The 14,727-nt window shown below is 47.2% G+C and overlaps 1 protein-coding gene across 7 annotated transcripts in view; it reads right to left on the minus strand.

The window, feature by feature from the left end:
• LOC106574130 (arf-GAP with coiled-coil, ANK repeat and PH domain-containing protein 2) overlaps positions 1–14,727 on the minus strand; it is a 71,619-nt gene that overhangs the window by 13,899 nt on the left and 42,993 nt on the right. For 3 of the 7 annotated variants that reach the window (XM_014149749.2, XM_014149752.2, XM_014149753.2), the window contains 10 exons: positions 13,607–13,719; positions 11,163–11,214; positions 10,667–10,767; positions 8,685–8,790; positions 8,233–8,441; positions 5,264–5,333; positions 4,933–5,027; positions 1,396–1,598; positions 726–827; positions 286–366 (listed from right to left, as the gene is read on the minus strand). In XM_014149749.2, coding sequence (XP_014005224.1) covers positions 286–366; positions 726–827; positions 1,396–1,598; positions 4,933–5,027; positions 5,264–5,333; positions 8,233–8,441; positions 8,685–8,790; positions 10,667–10,767; positions 11,163–11,214; positions 13,607–13,719 — 1,132 coding nt within the window. The remainder of the gene's footprint in view (positions 1–285; positions 367–725; positions 828–1,395; positions 1,599–4,932; positions 5,028–5,263; positions 5,334–8,232; positions 8,442–8,684; positions 8,791–10,666; positions 10,768–11,162; positions 11,215–13,606; positions 13,720–14,727) is intronic. The other 4 variants (XM_014149755.2, XM_014149757.2, XM_014149750.2 and 1 more) reach the window with 3 other exon arrangements.

Here is a 14,727-nt window from a genome sequence, read left to right on the forward strand (position 1 = left end):
CAGCTGTTTGAATATAAGCTGGATACGAGTGAGACCCATCGGGGGTGTGTTGGTGTGTGTTGGTGTGTGTTGGGGTTGGCACAATTACTGTATAATCATGCAACTGACGATTATGGATCATAACCACTTAAAAAAGAAAAATATATATTTAAGTATTTTTTGTGTGCTATTAAAACGATTATAACAGTGAACACGATCATTTGGCTGTCCAATAACAATCATTCAAAATGCCATCACGGCCTTAGAGTGTGTGTGTGTGTATGTATGTGTTTGAGAGAGCATCACCTGCTTCAGCCAGGCTGTTGGTGGCTAACATCTCTCTACTTCCTTCTGCACTGTTCTGGATGCCACTGTCTGCACTTCTTACTGCAAGGGACCAAGCAGTCAGTCACTCAGTCAGTCACTACACACCAGCACACATACACACACATTCTCCAACTTTAACCAAGTGGTTAGAGAATGCAGTGTACTTTGGTCACCACAGCCAGTAAGAATTTCCCAGCTGACCCCCACAGCCACAATAAGACAGATGAAACCCATAGACAAAACACTGACCACAACGACACACTCAACGTGACGACACGGCTCATTAAGGGAGCAAGACGAGGGAATGTGGAATGGGTATTAGTCTACAGCCAGAGCAGTGAGTACAGATAGATGGCTGGAGGGAAGGATGTAAGGAAGGAGGGAAGGAGGTGGAGAGTTAAACACTGAGCTATACTTACTGCTCCTGAGCTTGGCAGAGGTGTCAAAGTAGGAGAAGAGCGAGTCAAGCTCGTCTGGACAGAAGAGAGAGTCGCGGCGCGCCTTCAAGCCCTTGGCAGCAGCTTGGCAAGGGCAGTGGATGAGGTCAGAGAGAAAAGGGCACGAGGTGGAGGAAGAAAGGAATAAAAAGCAGCGAGGGGAAAGGGGTTAGTCCAGAAGCACAGAGCAGCCGGAGGAGGGTGGAGAAGAGGGGGATTGAGAGGAGAGAGAGGAGGATAGAAGCACAGGCAGTTAGACTACAACAAAAAGAGAGAACGCGAGAGAGAAGATAGGAGGGTGCCTTCCGTTGTGTGCCCTGAGCATGACATCGTTCTATTAGCGCAATTCAGTTGCTGTTCCTTTAAAGGCACACTCTGTAGCTTGTACTGTATTCTTGGTTAACAGCAACAGGCCCTACGGCTTGATTGTTTTAAAGGACTGAGTGGGAGGAAGTCTTTCCAAGTGTAAAATCAAAACGGAACAGGCGCTATCGATTGGCATTTTTTGTGAATTTGCATGTTTAGAACCATGTTTATGTGTTTATGTACAGTTAGCCTACACAGTATACATGAATTCGTAATACTACCAAACCGAGGAAGAGCTCCAGAGTGCACCTTTAAGAGACCGGACCTGGGATGGGTTGACACCTACCTGACTGACCTGAGGCGTTGGAGGACGGCCGGAGTTTGGGCGTGGGCGGGGGCGGCCGGGGGGGCAGGTGCTCCGTGCTGCCGCTCAGCTTCTTCTCCTGCTTGACCAGGGACACCACCTTGGCGCGTAACTCTTCATTGGACGGGCGCTGCACGAAACGCCGGTCAACGTACTTGGCCCTGATGTAGGCTTCGATCTCCTGCCTGGGGAAAGACACCGAGAAAGAGGAAGACTGAATTCAACAACCTGAACAAATCAGGCAAAGACAGCAAGCAACATTTTGGGCAATCTTTGAGCAATGCCATTGCACACTTGCTGTAGTACGACACCTATGACTTGTATGGGACTACCCTTTATTTGCTTCATAGAAATAACATTTTAAAAAGCTATAAAACATGGTGGTGGCTAAAATCAAATCAAATTTTATTGGTCACATACACGGTTAGCAGATGTTAATGCGAGTGTAGTAATATCTAACAAGGAATCTAACAATTCCCCCAACAACTACCTAATACACACAAATCTAAAAGGGGTGAATGAGAATATGTACGCGATGGCCGAGCAGCATAGGCAAGGTGCACTAGATGGTATAAAATACAGTATATACATATCTTATGAGTAATGTAAGATATGTAAACATTATTGAAAGTGGCATTGTTTAGTGGCCAGTGATTGGGTCTCCATGTAGGCAGCAGCCTCTGAGTTAGTGATTGCTGTTTAGCAGTCTGATGGCCTTGAGATAGAAGCTGTTCTTCAGTCTCTCGGTCCCAGCTTTGATGCACCTGTACTGACCTCGCCTTCTTGATGGTAGCGAGGTGAACAGGCAGTGGCTCAGGAGGTTGTTGTCCTTGATTATCTTTTTGGCCTTCCTGTGATATCGGGTGCTGTAGGTGTCCTGGAGGGCAGGTAGTTTGCCATCCGGTGATGGGTTTGTGCAGACCGCACTACCCTCTGGAGAGCCTTGCGGTTGAGGGCGGCGTAGTTGCCGTACCAGGCGGTGATGCATCCCAACAAGATGCTCTCGATTGTGCATCTGTAAAAGTCTGTCAGGGTTTTAGGTGACAGGCCAAATCTCTTCAGCCTCCTGAGGTTGAAGAGGCGCTGTTGCACCTTCTTCACCAAACTGTCTGTGTGGGTGGACCATTTCAGTGCGTCTGAAGTGTACGCCAAGGAACTTTCCACCTTCTTCACTACTGTCCCTTCAATGTGGATAGGGGGCTGCTCCCTCAAGTCCACGATCATCTCCTTTGTTTTGTTGACGTTGAGTGAGAGGTTGTTTTCCCTGACACCACACTCCGAGGGCCCTCACCTCCTCCCTGTAGGCCGTCTCGTCGTTGTTGGTAATCAAGCCCACTACTGTTGTGTCTGCAAACTTGATGATTGAGTTGGAGGCGTGCATGGCCACGCAGTCATGGGTGAATAGGGAGTACAGGAGGGGGCTGAGCACACACCCTTGTGGGGCCCCAGTGTTGAGGGTAGGCGGAGTGGAGATGTTGTTTCCTACCTTCACCACCTGGGGGCGGCTCGTCAGGAAGTCCAGGACCCAATTGCACAGGGCGGGGTTGAGACCCAGGGTCTCCAGCTTAATGATGAGCTTGGAGGGTAATATGGTGTTGAATGCTGAGCTGTAGTCAATGAACAGCATGATTTACATAGGTATTCCTCTTGTCCAGATGGGATAGGGTAGTGTGATTGCATCGTCTGTGGACCTGTTGGGTCGATATGCAAATTGAAGTGGGTCTAGGGTGGCAGGTAACGTGGAGGTGATATGATTCTTGACTAGTCTCTCAAAGCACTTCATGATGACAGAAGGGAGTGCTACGGGGCGTTAGTCATTTAGTTCAGTTATCTTTGCCTTCTTGGGTACAGGAACAATGGTGGCCATTTTGAAGCATGTGAGGACAGCAGGCTGGGATAAGGAGCGATTGAATATGTCCATAAACACACCAGAAAGCTGGTCTGCGCATGCTGAGGACAGGGCTAGGGATGCCATCTGGGCCAGCAACCTTGCTAGTATACACGTTTAAATGTCTTAACCACGGAGAAGGAACGGGGGGGGCGCAGTCTTCTTTTAGCGGGCCGCAACTGTGGTACTGTTATCCATTAGTTTGCCTGGGAGCGAGACGGTGTCCGTTACGCGGCTGCTTTTCTTTTTGTAGTCCATGATTTCCTGTAGACTCTGAGCCGTTGAACTCTGACTCCACTTTGTCCCTATACCGACATTTAGTTTGTTTGCCTTGCGGAGGAAATAACTACACTGTTTATATTTTGGCCATATTCCCAGTCCTCTTGCCATGATTAAATGCGGTGGTTCGCGCTTTCAGTTTTGCACGAATGCCGCCATCCATCCACGGTTTCTGGTTAGGGTAGGTTTTAATAGTCACAGTGGGTACCACATCTCCAATGCCCTTCCTTATAAACTCACTCACAGAGTCAGCGTATAGATCGAAGTTCTCTGAGGCTGCCCGGCACATTTCCCAGTCAGTGTGATCAAAACAATCTTGAAGTGTGGATTCCGATTGGTCAGACCAGCTTTGAATGGTTCTAGTCACGGGTACATCCTGTTTGAGTTGCTGTCTATAAGACGGTAGGACACGATGGAGTTGTGGTCGGATTTGCCGCAGAGAAGGAGGGCGAGGGCCTTGTATGCATCGAGGAAGTTAGAGTAGCAGTGATTAAGTGTATTGCTCACGCGAGTGCTGCAATCAATATGCTGATAGAATTTAGGTAGCCTTGTTCTCAAATTTGCTTTGTTAAAATCCCCGGCTACAATAAATGCAGCCTCAGGATATATGGTTTCCAGTTAACTTAGAGTCCAGAGAAGTTCTTCCAGGACCGTCGAGGTATCTGCTTTGGGGGAGGGGGGGGGGGAATATACACAGCTGTGACGATAACTGACGAGAATTCTCTTGGGAAATAATATGGCCGGCATTTGATTGTAAGGAATTCTAGGTCGGGTGAGCAGAAGGACTTGAGTTCCCGTATGTTATGTTTAAACCATGAGTTGTTAATCATGAGGCATACACCCCCGCCCTTCTTCCCAGAGAGGTGTTTATCTCTGTCGGCGTGACACATGAAGAAGCCCGGTGGCTGAATCGACACCGACAACGTATCCCGAGAGAGTTACAATCTCTGATGTCTCTCTGGAAGGCAACCCTTGCTCTAATTTAGTCTAACTTGTTGTCAAGAGACTGGACATTGGCGAGTAGTATACTCGGAAGCGGTGGGCGATGTGCACACCTACGGAGCCTGACCAGGAGGCCGCTCCTTCTGCCTCTTCTGCGGCGACGTTGTTTTGAACAACACTGGGGTAGCTGCAGAACAACACTGGGGTAGCTGCAGAACAACACGGGGGTAGCTGCAGAACAACACGGCGGTAGCTGCAGAACAACACGGCGGTAGCTGCAGAACAACACGGCGGTAGCTGCAGAACAACACTGGGGTAGCTGCAGAACAACACTGGGGTAGCTGCAGAACAACACGGCGGTAGCTGCAGAACAACACGGCGGTAGCTGCAGAACAACACGGCGGTAGTACCTGGGGTCTGTCGGCTTTGGCTTCATGGCTCCTAGCTCCTCTCTCCCAGCCTCGTAGATCTGGTTGATGACCCCGTTACCTAGCTCACACATCAACTGTGTTCAACACACCACACACAATAATGTTACCATGACAAAATTAACCAGCACATTCCGAGGACAACATGTCATTCATGCAAATTCATGACGTGTAAAAGACAGCTGTAATATGTAACCATTACATTTTACCATTGATCTGTCACTAGCGAATCCAAGAGGGAGTATGTGAGTGTGAAAATCTCCTGCCTCTCTCTTTGTGCCCCTCCATCCCTCACCCCCCTTTCTTTTCTCACCTTGAGTAGTTCAGGTTCCCATGAGTCCAGTGTGAGCGAGCGCACTTTGGAGAAATGGACCCCCAGACTCCTGCAGATGGTGAGAGTCTGTTATCAACTCATACATCAAAGAGATTGTCTAAAAATAACTGAGTGCACACAGCTTCATCACAGGAACACGCTGTTCAATCGAGGGTGTAGTTTGTACTGTGGCCACAAGGTGGGAGTATACAGTTAGTAACAGTAAGTCAACAGTCTAAAATGCACATGGGGACAGATTTACTGAGCCTTTGTTTTATTCCCCATTTAGTAAAAAAAAGTGAACCTTTGTACTGTTGTACAGCACCAGTCTACTGGTTCAGTATATTGTTGTCCAGCACCAGTCTACTGGTTCAGTATATTGCTGTATAGCACCAGTCTACTGGTTCAGTATATTGTTGTCCAGCACCAGTCTACTGGTTCAGTATGTTGTTGTACAGCACCAGTCTACTGGTTCAGTATATTGTTGTCCAGCACCAGTCTACTGGTTCAGTATATTGTTGTCCAGCACCAGTCTACTGGTTCAGTATGTTGTTGTACAGCACCAGTCTACTGGTTCAGTATATTGTTGTATAGCACCAGTCTACTGGTTCAGTATATTGTTGTCCAGCACCAGTCTACTGGTTCAGTATATTGTTGTACAGCACCAGTCTACTGGTTCAGTATATTGCTGTCCAGCACCAGTCTACTGGTTCAGTATATTGCTGTATAGCACCAGTCTACTGGTTCAGTATATTGTTGTCCAGCACCAGTCTACTGTTCAGTATGTTGCTGTATAGCACCAGTCTACTGGTTCAGTATATTGTTGTCCAGCACCAGTCTACTGGTTCAGTATATTGTTGTCCAGCACCAGTCTACTAGTTCAGTATATTGTTGTCCAGCACCAGTCTACTGGTTCAGTATATTGTTGTCCAGCACCAGTCTACTGGTTCAGTATATTGTTGTCCAGCACCAGTCTACTGGTTCAGTATATTGTTGTCCAGCACCAGTCTACTGGTTCAGTATATTGTTGTCCAGCACCAGTCTACTGGTTCAGTATATTGTTGTCCAGCACCAGTCTACTGGTTCAGTATATTGTTGTCCAGCACCAGTCTACTGGTTCAGTATATTGTTGTCCAGCACCAGTCTACTGGTTCAGTATGTTGTTGTACAGCACCAGTCTACTGGTTCAGTATATTGTTGTCCAGCACCAGTCTACTGGTTCAGTATATTGTTGTCCAGCACCAGTCTACTGGTTCAGTATATTGTTGTCCAGCACCAGTCTACTGGTTCAGTATGTTGTTGTATAGCACCAGTCTACTGGTTCAGTATATTGTTGTCCAGCACCAGTCTACTGGTTCAGTATATTGTTGTACAGCACCAGTCTACTGGTTCAGTATGTTGCTGTATAGCATCTTTATGATATCATGTTAATATAAGAAGGTGCAATACCAATAATGATAAAGTACTTTGGTGTAGTACCTTGAGGACATATAGGGGCGTCATGCACCCCAAAAATCTGAGGGGGCACAAAGTACGTGAGGATGGCCGGGGGGGAGTTGGCCCACCGTCCGTACGTTGGAGAATTTTGAATTTTTCTAACACCTGAACCAGCTTTTTCCTGAAATCTAGAGTAACCCCCATTATGCTTAATTCTATGTAAAAAAATATATATCTAAGCACACTTCTGGAGCTGTCTGTATCCTCAGAACTGGTGAAGTCAGAACTCAGTTCCTTATTTAAAAGGAACTGAATATGGTTCTCTACTAAAATCTGGGTAAACGATTGAAAGGAATGCGAGTCTTATTCAGTACATTTAGTTATTGCTTGCTTTTCTAAAAGTCTACCAATCATGCCAGCAGACATGTCAGCTAAGATAGTCGCTAGCTTGTCCAACTCTAACTTGATTGACAGCCTGAAATGGCTTCTGGGTAGCTAGTTATGCGGTTGAGAGCCTGTCTGGGCTAGCTAAAACCATCTTCATAACAATGCTAACTGGCTAGTAGCATAATAAATCAAATTAAAAAAATATTTTTTAGAAACACTTCCTCCGGTGCCCCCTATGGGCATGACGCCTACGAATACATATGAAGTTCGTAGTACCGTGATAGGAATGTACTGTGTATCCTGGAAGCACTGGGTAATATACATACACACACACACACACACACACATTAAAATATATATATATATATATATATATATATATATATATATATATATATATATATATATATATATATATATATATATATATATATATATATACATACATACATACATACACACACACACACACAGTGAACAAAAATATAAAAAACGCAATATGCAACACTTTCAAAGATTTTACTGAGCTACAGTTCATATAAAAAGAAAATCAGTCCATTTAAATAAATTAATTAAGCCCTTATCTATGGATTTCACATGACTGGGCAGGGGTGCAGCCATGGGTGGGCTTTGGAGGTCATAGGCCCACCCACTGGGGAGCCAGGCCCAACCAATCAGTTGAAGTTTTCCCCCCCACAAAAGGGCTTTATTACAGACAGAAATACTCCTCAGCACCCCCCTCCCTCAGACCATCCCACAGGTGAAGAAGCTGGATGTGGAGGTCCGGGGATGGCGTGGTTACACTGGAGCTTATAGTAGAGAACTGAACAGTCGATTCTCTGCCAACAGCTCTGATGGACATTCCTGCAGTCAGCATGCCAATTGCACACTCCCTCAACTTGTGACATCTGTAGCATTATGTTGTGAGACAAAACCGCACATTTTAAAGTGGCCTTTTATTGGCTCACTAACAGGGATGTAAAAACATATTTGTGCACAACGTTTTAGAGAAATAAGCTTTTTGTGCGTATGGAACATTTGTGATTTTTTTGTTATTTCAGCTCATGAAACATGAGACCAACACTTTACATGTTGCGTTTATATTTTTGTTCAGTGTAGTAGCAGTACTTCAGTATGTAGTATACCTGTGTATCCCAGAGCACTGGATACAAAGGGTGATACCCAGGTTGATGCTGGCCCAGCGTGGGTCAGGTTGACCACAGTCACAGCAGCAGGCGTTGCCCCCAATGACCATGACCCTCTGGAGGGCGCTCTCCCCCTTCAGTGGCCTCTCTTTGGGCTCGCCGCCTGAGTCCAGGCTGCCTGTGGAGGTGGAAGACTTCCGGTCCAGCTTCTGGCATGGAGGGTCATGAACATGACGTTATACACAACATATAACACTGGAAGAACGTTACTTCATGGATTGTTACACACACACACACACACACACACACCGAGGGAAATCCTTTATTTTTGTTCACATGAGGTACGTCTGATTATTTTCATCCTGACATGTACTAAACGAAAACAAATAGCAAATAAATAACATGGAGAAATGTCATGAGGTCATTAGTTCTGTCAGCGCGTGGTGACTCACCTCAGCGTCCTCTCCCTGCTCCCTGAAGGCAGTGGCGATGCTGTTCTGGACAGCTTTGATCCAAGCCTGCCTCAGCTTCTCAGAGTCAGCCTGCATAATACAACTCCTGGAGGTGGAGGGACACTGGGACGTCAGCCTGCTACCTGGCCTGATAGACCTCTACACACTAGACTTCAATTTGCTACTGAGCAGCACTAGAGTGTGTGGTGTGACAATATTGGGGTGTCTAGGTACTCTGTGTGCACTTGTCTCTGTAAGTGTATATACACTACATGACCAAAAGTATGTGGACACCTGCTCGTCAAACATCTCATTCCAAAATAAGGGGCATTAATATGGAGTTGGTTCCCCCCTTTGCTGCGATAACAGCCTCCACTCTTCTGGGAAGGCTTTCCACTAGATGTTGGAACATTGTTGCATTCAGCCACAAGAGCATTAGTGAGGTCGGGCAACTGATGTTGGGTGATTAGGCTGGCTCGTAGTCGGCATTCCAATTCATCCCAAAGATGTTCGATGGTGTTGAGGTCAGGTCTCTGTGCAGGCCAATGAAGTTCTTCCACACCGATCTTGACAAACCATTTCTGTATGGACCTCGCTTTGTGAATGGGGGCATACCACCCTGCATCCCACTGATGGCTTGCTTCTGAAGCTAAGCAGGGTTGGTCCTGGTCAGTCCCTGGATGGGAGACCAGATGCTGCTGGAAGTGGTGTTGGAGGGCCAGTAGGAGGCACTCTTTCCTCTGGTCTAAAAAAATATCCCAATGCCCCAGGGCAGTGATTGGGGACATTGCCCTGTGTAGGGTGCTGTCTTTCGGATGGGATGTTAAACGGGTTTCCTGACTCTCTGTGGTCACTAAAGATCCCATGATACTTATTTTAAGAGTAGGGGTGTTAACCCTGGTGTCCTGGCTAAATTCCCAATATGGCTCTCATAACATCATGGCCACCTAATCATCCCCAGCTTCCAATTGGCTCATTCATCCCCCTCCTCTCCCCTGTAACTATTCCCCAGGTTGTTGCTGTAAATGAGAATGTGTTCTCAGTCAACTTACCTGGTAAAATAAAGGTTAAATAAAAATGGTCATGTTGTAACAGAAAAAAGAGCCTTCCCCAAACTATTGCCACAAAGTTGGAAGCACAGAATATCATTGTATGCTGTAGCATTAAGATTCCCCTTCACTGGAACTAAGGGGCCTAGCCGAACCATGAAAAACAGCTCCAGACTATTATTCCTCCTGCACTATGCATTCGGGCAGGTTGCGTTCTCCTGGCATCCACCAAACCCAGATTTGTCCGTTGGACTGCCAGATGGTGAAGCGTGATTCATCACTCCAGAAAACGCATTCTTACTGCTCCAGAGTCCAATGGCGGCGAGCTTTACACCACTTCAGCCGACGCTTGGCATTGCACATGGTGATCTTAGGGTGTGTGGCTGCTCTGCCACGGAAACCCATTTCATGAACCTCCCGACGAACAGTTATAGCGGTTCTTGTGCTGACGTTGCTTCCAGATGCAGTTTGGAACTTGGTAGTGAGTGTTGCAACCGAGGACAGACGATTTTTATGCGCTACGTGCTTCAGCACTCAGCGATCCCGTTCTGTGAACTTGTGAGGCCTACCACTTCGCGGCTGAGCTGTTGTTGCTCCTAGACGTTTCCACTTCACAATAACAGCACTTACAGGTGACCGGGGCAGCTCTAGCAGGGCAGACATTTGACAAACTGACTTGTTGGAAAGGTGGCATCTAATGACGGTGCCACGTTGAAAGTCACTGAGCTCTTCAGTAAGGCCATTCTACTGCCAATGTTTGTCTATGGAGATTGCATGGCTGTGTGCTCGATTGTATACACCTGTCAGCAACGAGTGTGGCTGAAATAGCAGAATCCACTAATTTGAAGGGGTGTGCACATACTTTTGTATATATTGTGTGTATATGTGCATTATAGTGTGCGTGTGTGTGTGTGTGTGTGTGTGTGTATTTACTTGGTGGGTGACACCACTTCAAAGCAGAAGCGGCGTTCGATATCTTCACAGTGTTTGACTGTACATAGCCGCAAGTCCTCCACCACCACTGTGGGATTATCCTGGAAAGGAGAACACACACACACACACACACACACAATGCAATGTACACACGAAATATACAATTGTATGTGCAGCCTCAAGCGATCACACACAGACACGCACGCAAATGTCATTTTTTCAGAGCTATACACAACCTGCAACAAAGTGAATTGTTTTTCCTCCCTATTCCACAAACTCATCATCTATTTTGGGTTAACTGTGCTCCACATTCAATGCTACCTCACTGTATTACAAATGCAGGGAGAATTTGGGCTGGAAGTGTATATTTGATGTTGGCCGCATCCCAAATGGGACCCTATGTCCCTATACAGGTCACTACCCATAGGGCTCTGGTCAAAAGTAGTGCACTATACACGGAGCCAATTTGGGACACGAATGGAGTAATCCGACTTACCTTGAACTTCTTCTGGTAAACTAGCTGATTGTTTTGAATGGAGAACCAGCGCCTGAAAGGAGATCACAAGAGCGTTCACATCACGGTCAACAGCTGAGACCATTTGAAGTATTTAATAGTCAATTAAAATTGATAGAGATTTAATGAAGGACATAAATGATAATCTGATATTATGGTGATTAAATCCTATTCTGGGAGAGTTGGTAGAAAACTATGCCGTTTGACAGAAGGTCTGGAAAAAAGCTTCCCTGCACTATAATATATATATTTTTTAAACAGCATGGTTCCAGAGACCATCTCGCAGTACAGGGAATGTCTTTGGAGGCTATTGGAGTTCTTCTTGTTAACTCCATGCAGCTCACGGAGCGCTGCGCCATTCAGGCTGCGCTCTCCCAGGTGTCAGGCTGCGCTCTCCCAGGTGTCAGGCTGCGCTCTCCCAGGTGTCAGGCTGCGCTCTCCCAGGTGTCAGGCTGCGCTCTCCCAGGTGTCAGGCTGCGCTCTCCCAGGTGTCAGGCTGCGCTCTCCCAGGTGTCAGGCTGCGCTCTCCCAGGTGTCAGGCTGCGCTCTCCCAGGTGTCAGGCTGCGCTCTCCCAGGTGTCAGGCTGCGCTCTCCCAGGTGTCAGGCTGCGCTCTCCCAGGTGTCAGGCTGCGCTCTCCCAGGTGTCAGGCTGCGCTCTCCCAGGTGTCAGGCTGCGCTCTCCCAGGTGTCAGGCTGCGCTCTCCCAGGTGTCAGGCTGCGCTCTCCCAGGTGTCAGGCTGCGCTCTCCCAGGTGTCAGGCTGCGCTCTCCCAGGTGTCAGGCTGTGCTCTCCCAGGTGTCAGATGACTAGGGCATCACTACTTCCCTCCCACCATTCTTCCCTCCTGACTGACTGCCCTGGAGGAATGCATACTAAACAGTGCCTTAACACCTCCCCACCCAGCTAGTAACAAAAAACACCATAAGGTTAGAGGACACAGAAAGATTACTGCTACCAGGAATGTTCTACCTACTAAACATGTACTGTGGTGTTTAGTGCAACGGTGAAGCCATTACAGGGCGCAGCTAGAGAGAGGGATAGATTGGTACAAAATATATAGAGTACTGTACACACTACAATTACTTAGGTTTAAAAATAAGCTCAACTGGACACCTTAATGAGGCAGTGAATGAACTGAGAGAGAAAGCACGCAGGGCATTCTACGCCATTAAAAAGCAAATTCAAATTGAAATACTTATTAAAATTTGGCTAAAACTAATTGAATATGTCATTGAACCAATTGCACTCTATGGCAGCGAGGTGTGGGGTCCACTTGCAAAACAAGATTTCATCAAATGGGACAAACACCCCATTGAAACCCTGCATGTAGAGTTCTGTAGGATTATTCTACATGTCCAGAGGAAAACTACAAACAATGCATGCAGGGCAGAATTAGGCCAATATCCACTAATAATAAAAACTCAAAAAAGAGCAATTCAGTTTTGGAAACATCTAAAATACAGTGACCCCTCTCATATCATTACCAAGCCCTGCATTGCCAAGAGCTGAGCAAAGAAAAGAGTCCCCTCATCCAGCTGGTCCTGGGGCTGAGTTCACAAACCTGTTCTACTAACACACTGAAGCCTCAGGACCCTCATCCAGCTGGTCCTGGAGCTGAGTTCACAAACCTGTTCTACTAACACACTGAAGCCTCAGGACCAGAACATCCAATCAATCAGAATAAACCAAATTACAACACAGTCAAAACAAAACTATATTGCTTATTGGGAAACACAAACACAAAGCAAAATGCAGTGCTATCTGGCCCTAAATAGACAGTACACCGTGGCTAAATATTTGACCATGGTTACTGATCAAAACCTTAGAAAAACCTTAACAAAGTACAGGCTCAGTGAGCACAGCCTTGCCATTGAGAAGGGTAGACACAGGAAAACCTGGCTCCCTGTAGAGGAAAGGCTGTGCAACCACTGCACAACAGCAGAACCTGAGACGGAGCTGCATTTCCTGACAAAATGTCAAAAATATAAAACAATTAGAGAGTGTCATTTCCCCAAATTTGAAACCCTTATTCTAGGTTTCAAAGACCTCTCTGATGAGGATAGGCTACCCGTCCTGTTGGGGGAGGACGCAGAGAGCTGTGGGTTGGCAGCGCACTACATTGCTGCCTGCCATAAGTTGAGGGACAGTGTCTGACAGACCAATAAACCTGCACATGTACTCTACTGTATGCTTATTGTTATTGTTGAATGTATGGTTATTCTGACCCTTGGTTATTGTTGTCCCGTTTACAATTTTCATTCTCATTTTTTAAATTTATATTGTAAATATCCAAAATAAGCTTTGGCAATATGTACATTGTTACGTGAGAGAGAGAGTGAGAGGGTGAGAGAGTGAGAGAGTGAGAGGGTGAGAGAGAAAAAGAGGGGGAGAAGGAGAGAGCTGAGCGTCATGTCCTCTAGCTGACCTGTTCCATGTTTTGAAGGCGTTGCTGGCCCTCTTAAACAGGTAGCCCTCCATCGCAATGCCATTGTCTGCGTCCACATTGTACTCCAGCTTGGTGTCGTCATTCGAGAAGTCCTGAAAGAGAGAGCAGAGGTAGGACAACACAGAGAGGGAGAGAGCGCAGAGGTAGGACAACACAGAGAGGGAGAGAGCGCAGAGGTAGGACAACACAGAGAGGGAGAGAGAGAGCAGAGGTAGGACAACACAGAGAGGGAGAGAGAGAGCAGAGGTAGGACAACACAGAGAGGGAGAGAGAGAGCAGAGGTAGGACAACACAGAGAGGGAGAGAGAGAGCAGAGGTAGGACAACACAGAGAGGGAGAGAGAGAGCAGAGGTAGGACAACACAGAGAGGGAGAGAGAGAGCAGAGGTAGGACAACACAGAGAGGGAGAGAGCGCAGAGGTAGGACAACACAGAGAGGGAGAGAGCGCAGAGGTAGGACAACACAGAGAGGGAGAGAGAGAGCAGAGGTAGGACAACACAGAGAGGGAGAGAGAGAGCAGAGGTAGGACAACACAGAGAGGGAGAGAGAGAGCAGAGGTAGGACAACACAGAGAGGGAGAGAGAGAGCAGAGGTAGGACAACACAGAGAGGGAGAGAGAGAGCAGAGGTAGGACAACACAGAGAGGGAGAGAGAGAGCAGAGGTAGGACAACACAGAGAGGGAGAGAGAGAGCAGAGGTAGGACAACACAGAGAGGGAGAGAGAGCGCAGAGGTAGGACAACACAGAGAGGGAGAGAGCGCAGAGGTAGGACAACACAGAGAGGGAGAGAGCGCAGAGGTAGGACAACACAGAGAGGGAGAGAGAGAGCAGAGGTAGGACAACACAGAGAGGGAGAGAGAGAGCAGAGGTAGGACAACACAGAGAGGGAGAGAGAGAGCAGAGGTAGGACAACACAGAGAGGGAGAGAGAGAGCAGAGGTAGGACAACACAGAGAGGGAGAGAGAGCAGAGGTAGGACAACACAGAGGGGGAGAGAGAGCAGAGTTAGGACAACACAGAGAGGGAGAGAGAGCAGAGGTAGGACAACACAGAGAGGGAGAGAGAGCAGAGGTAGGACAACAGAGGGGGAGAGAGAGCAGA

Source organism: Salmo salar, chromosome ssa16 (genome assembly GCF_905237065.1).
Source record: "Salmo salar chromosome ssa16, Ssal_v3.1, whole genome shotgun sequence".
Lineage (NCBI taxonomy): Eukaryota > Metazoa > Chordata > Actinopteri > Salmoniformes > Salmonidae > Salmo > Salmo salar.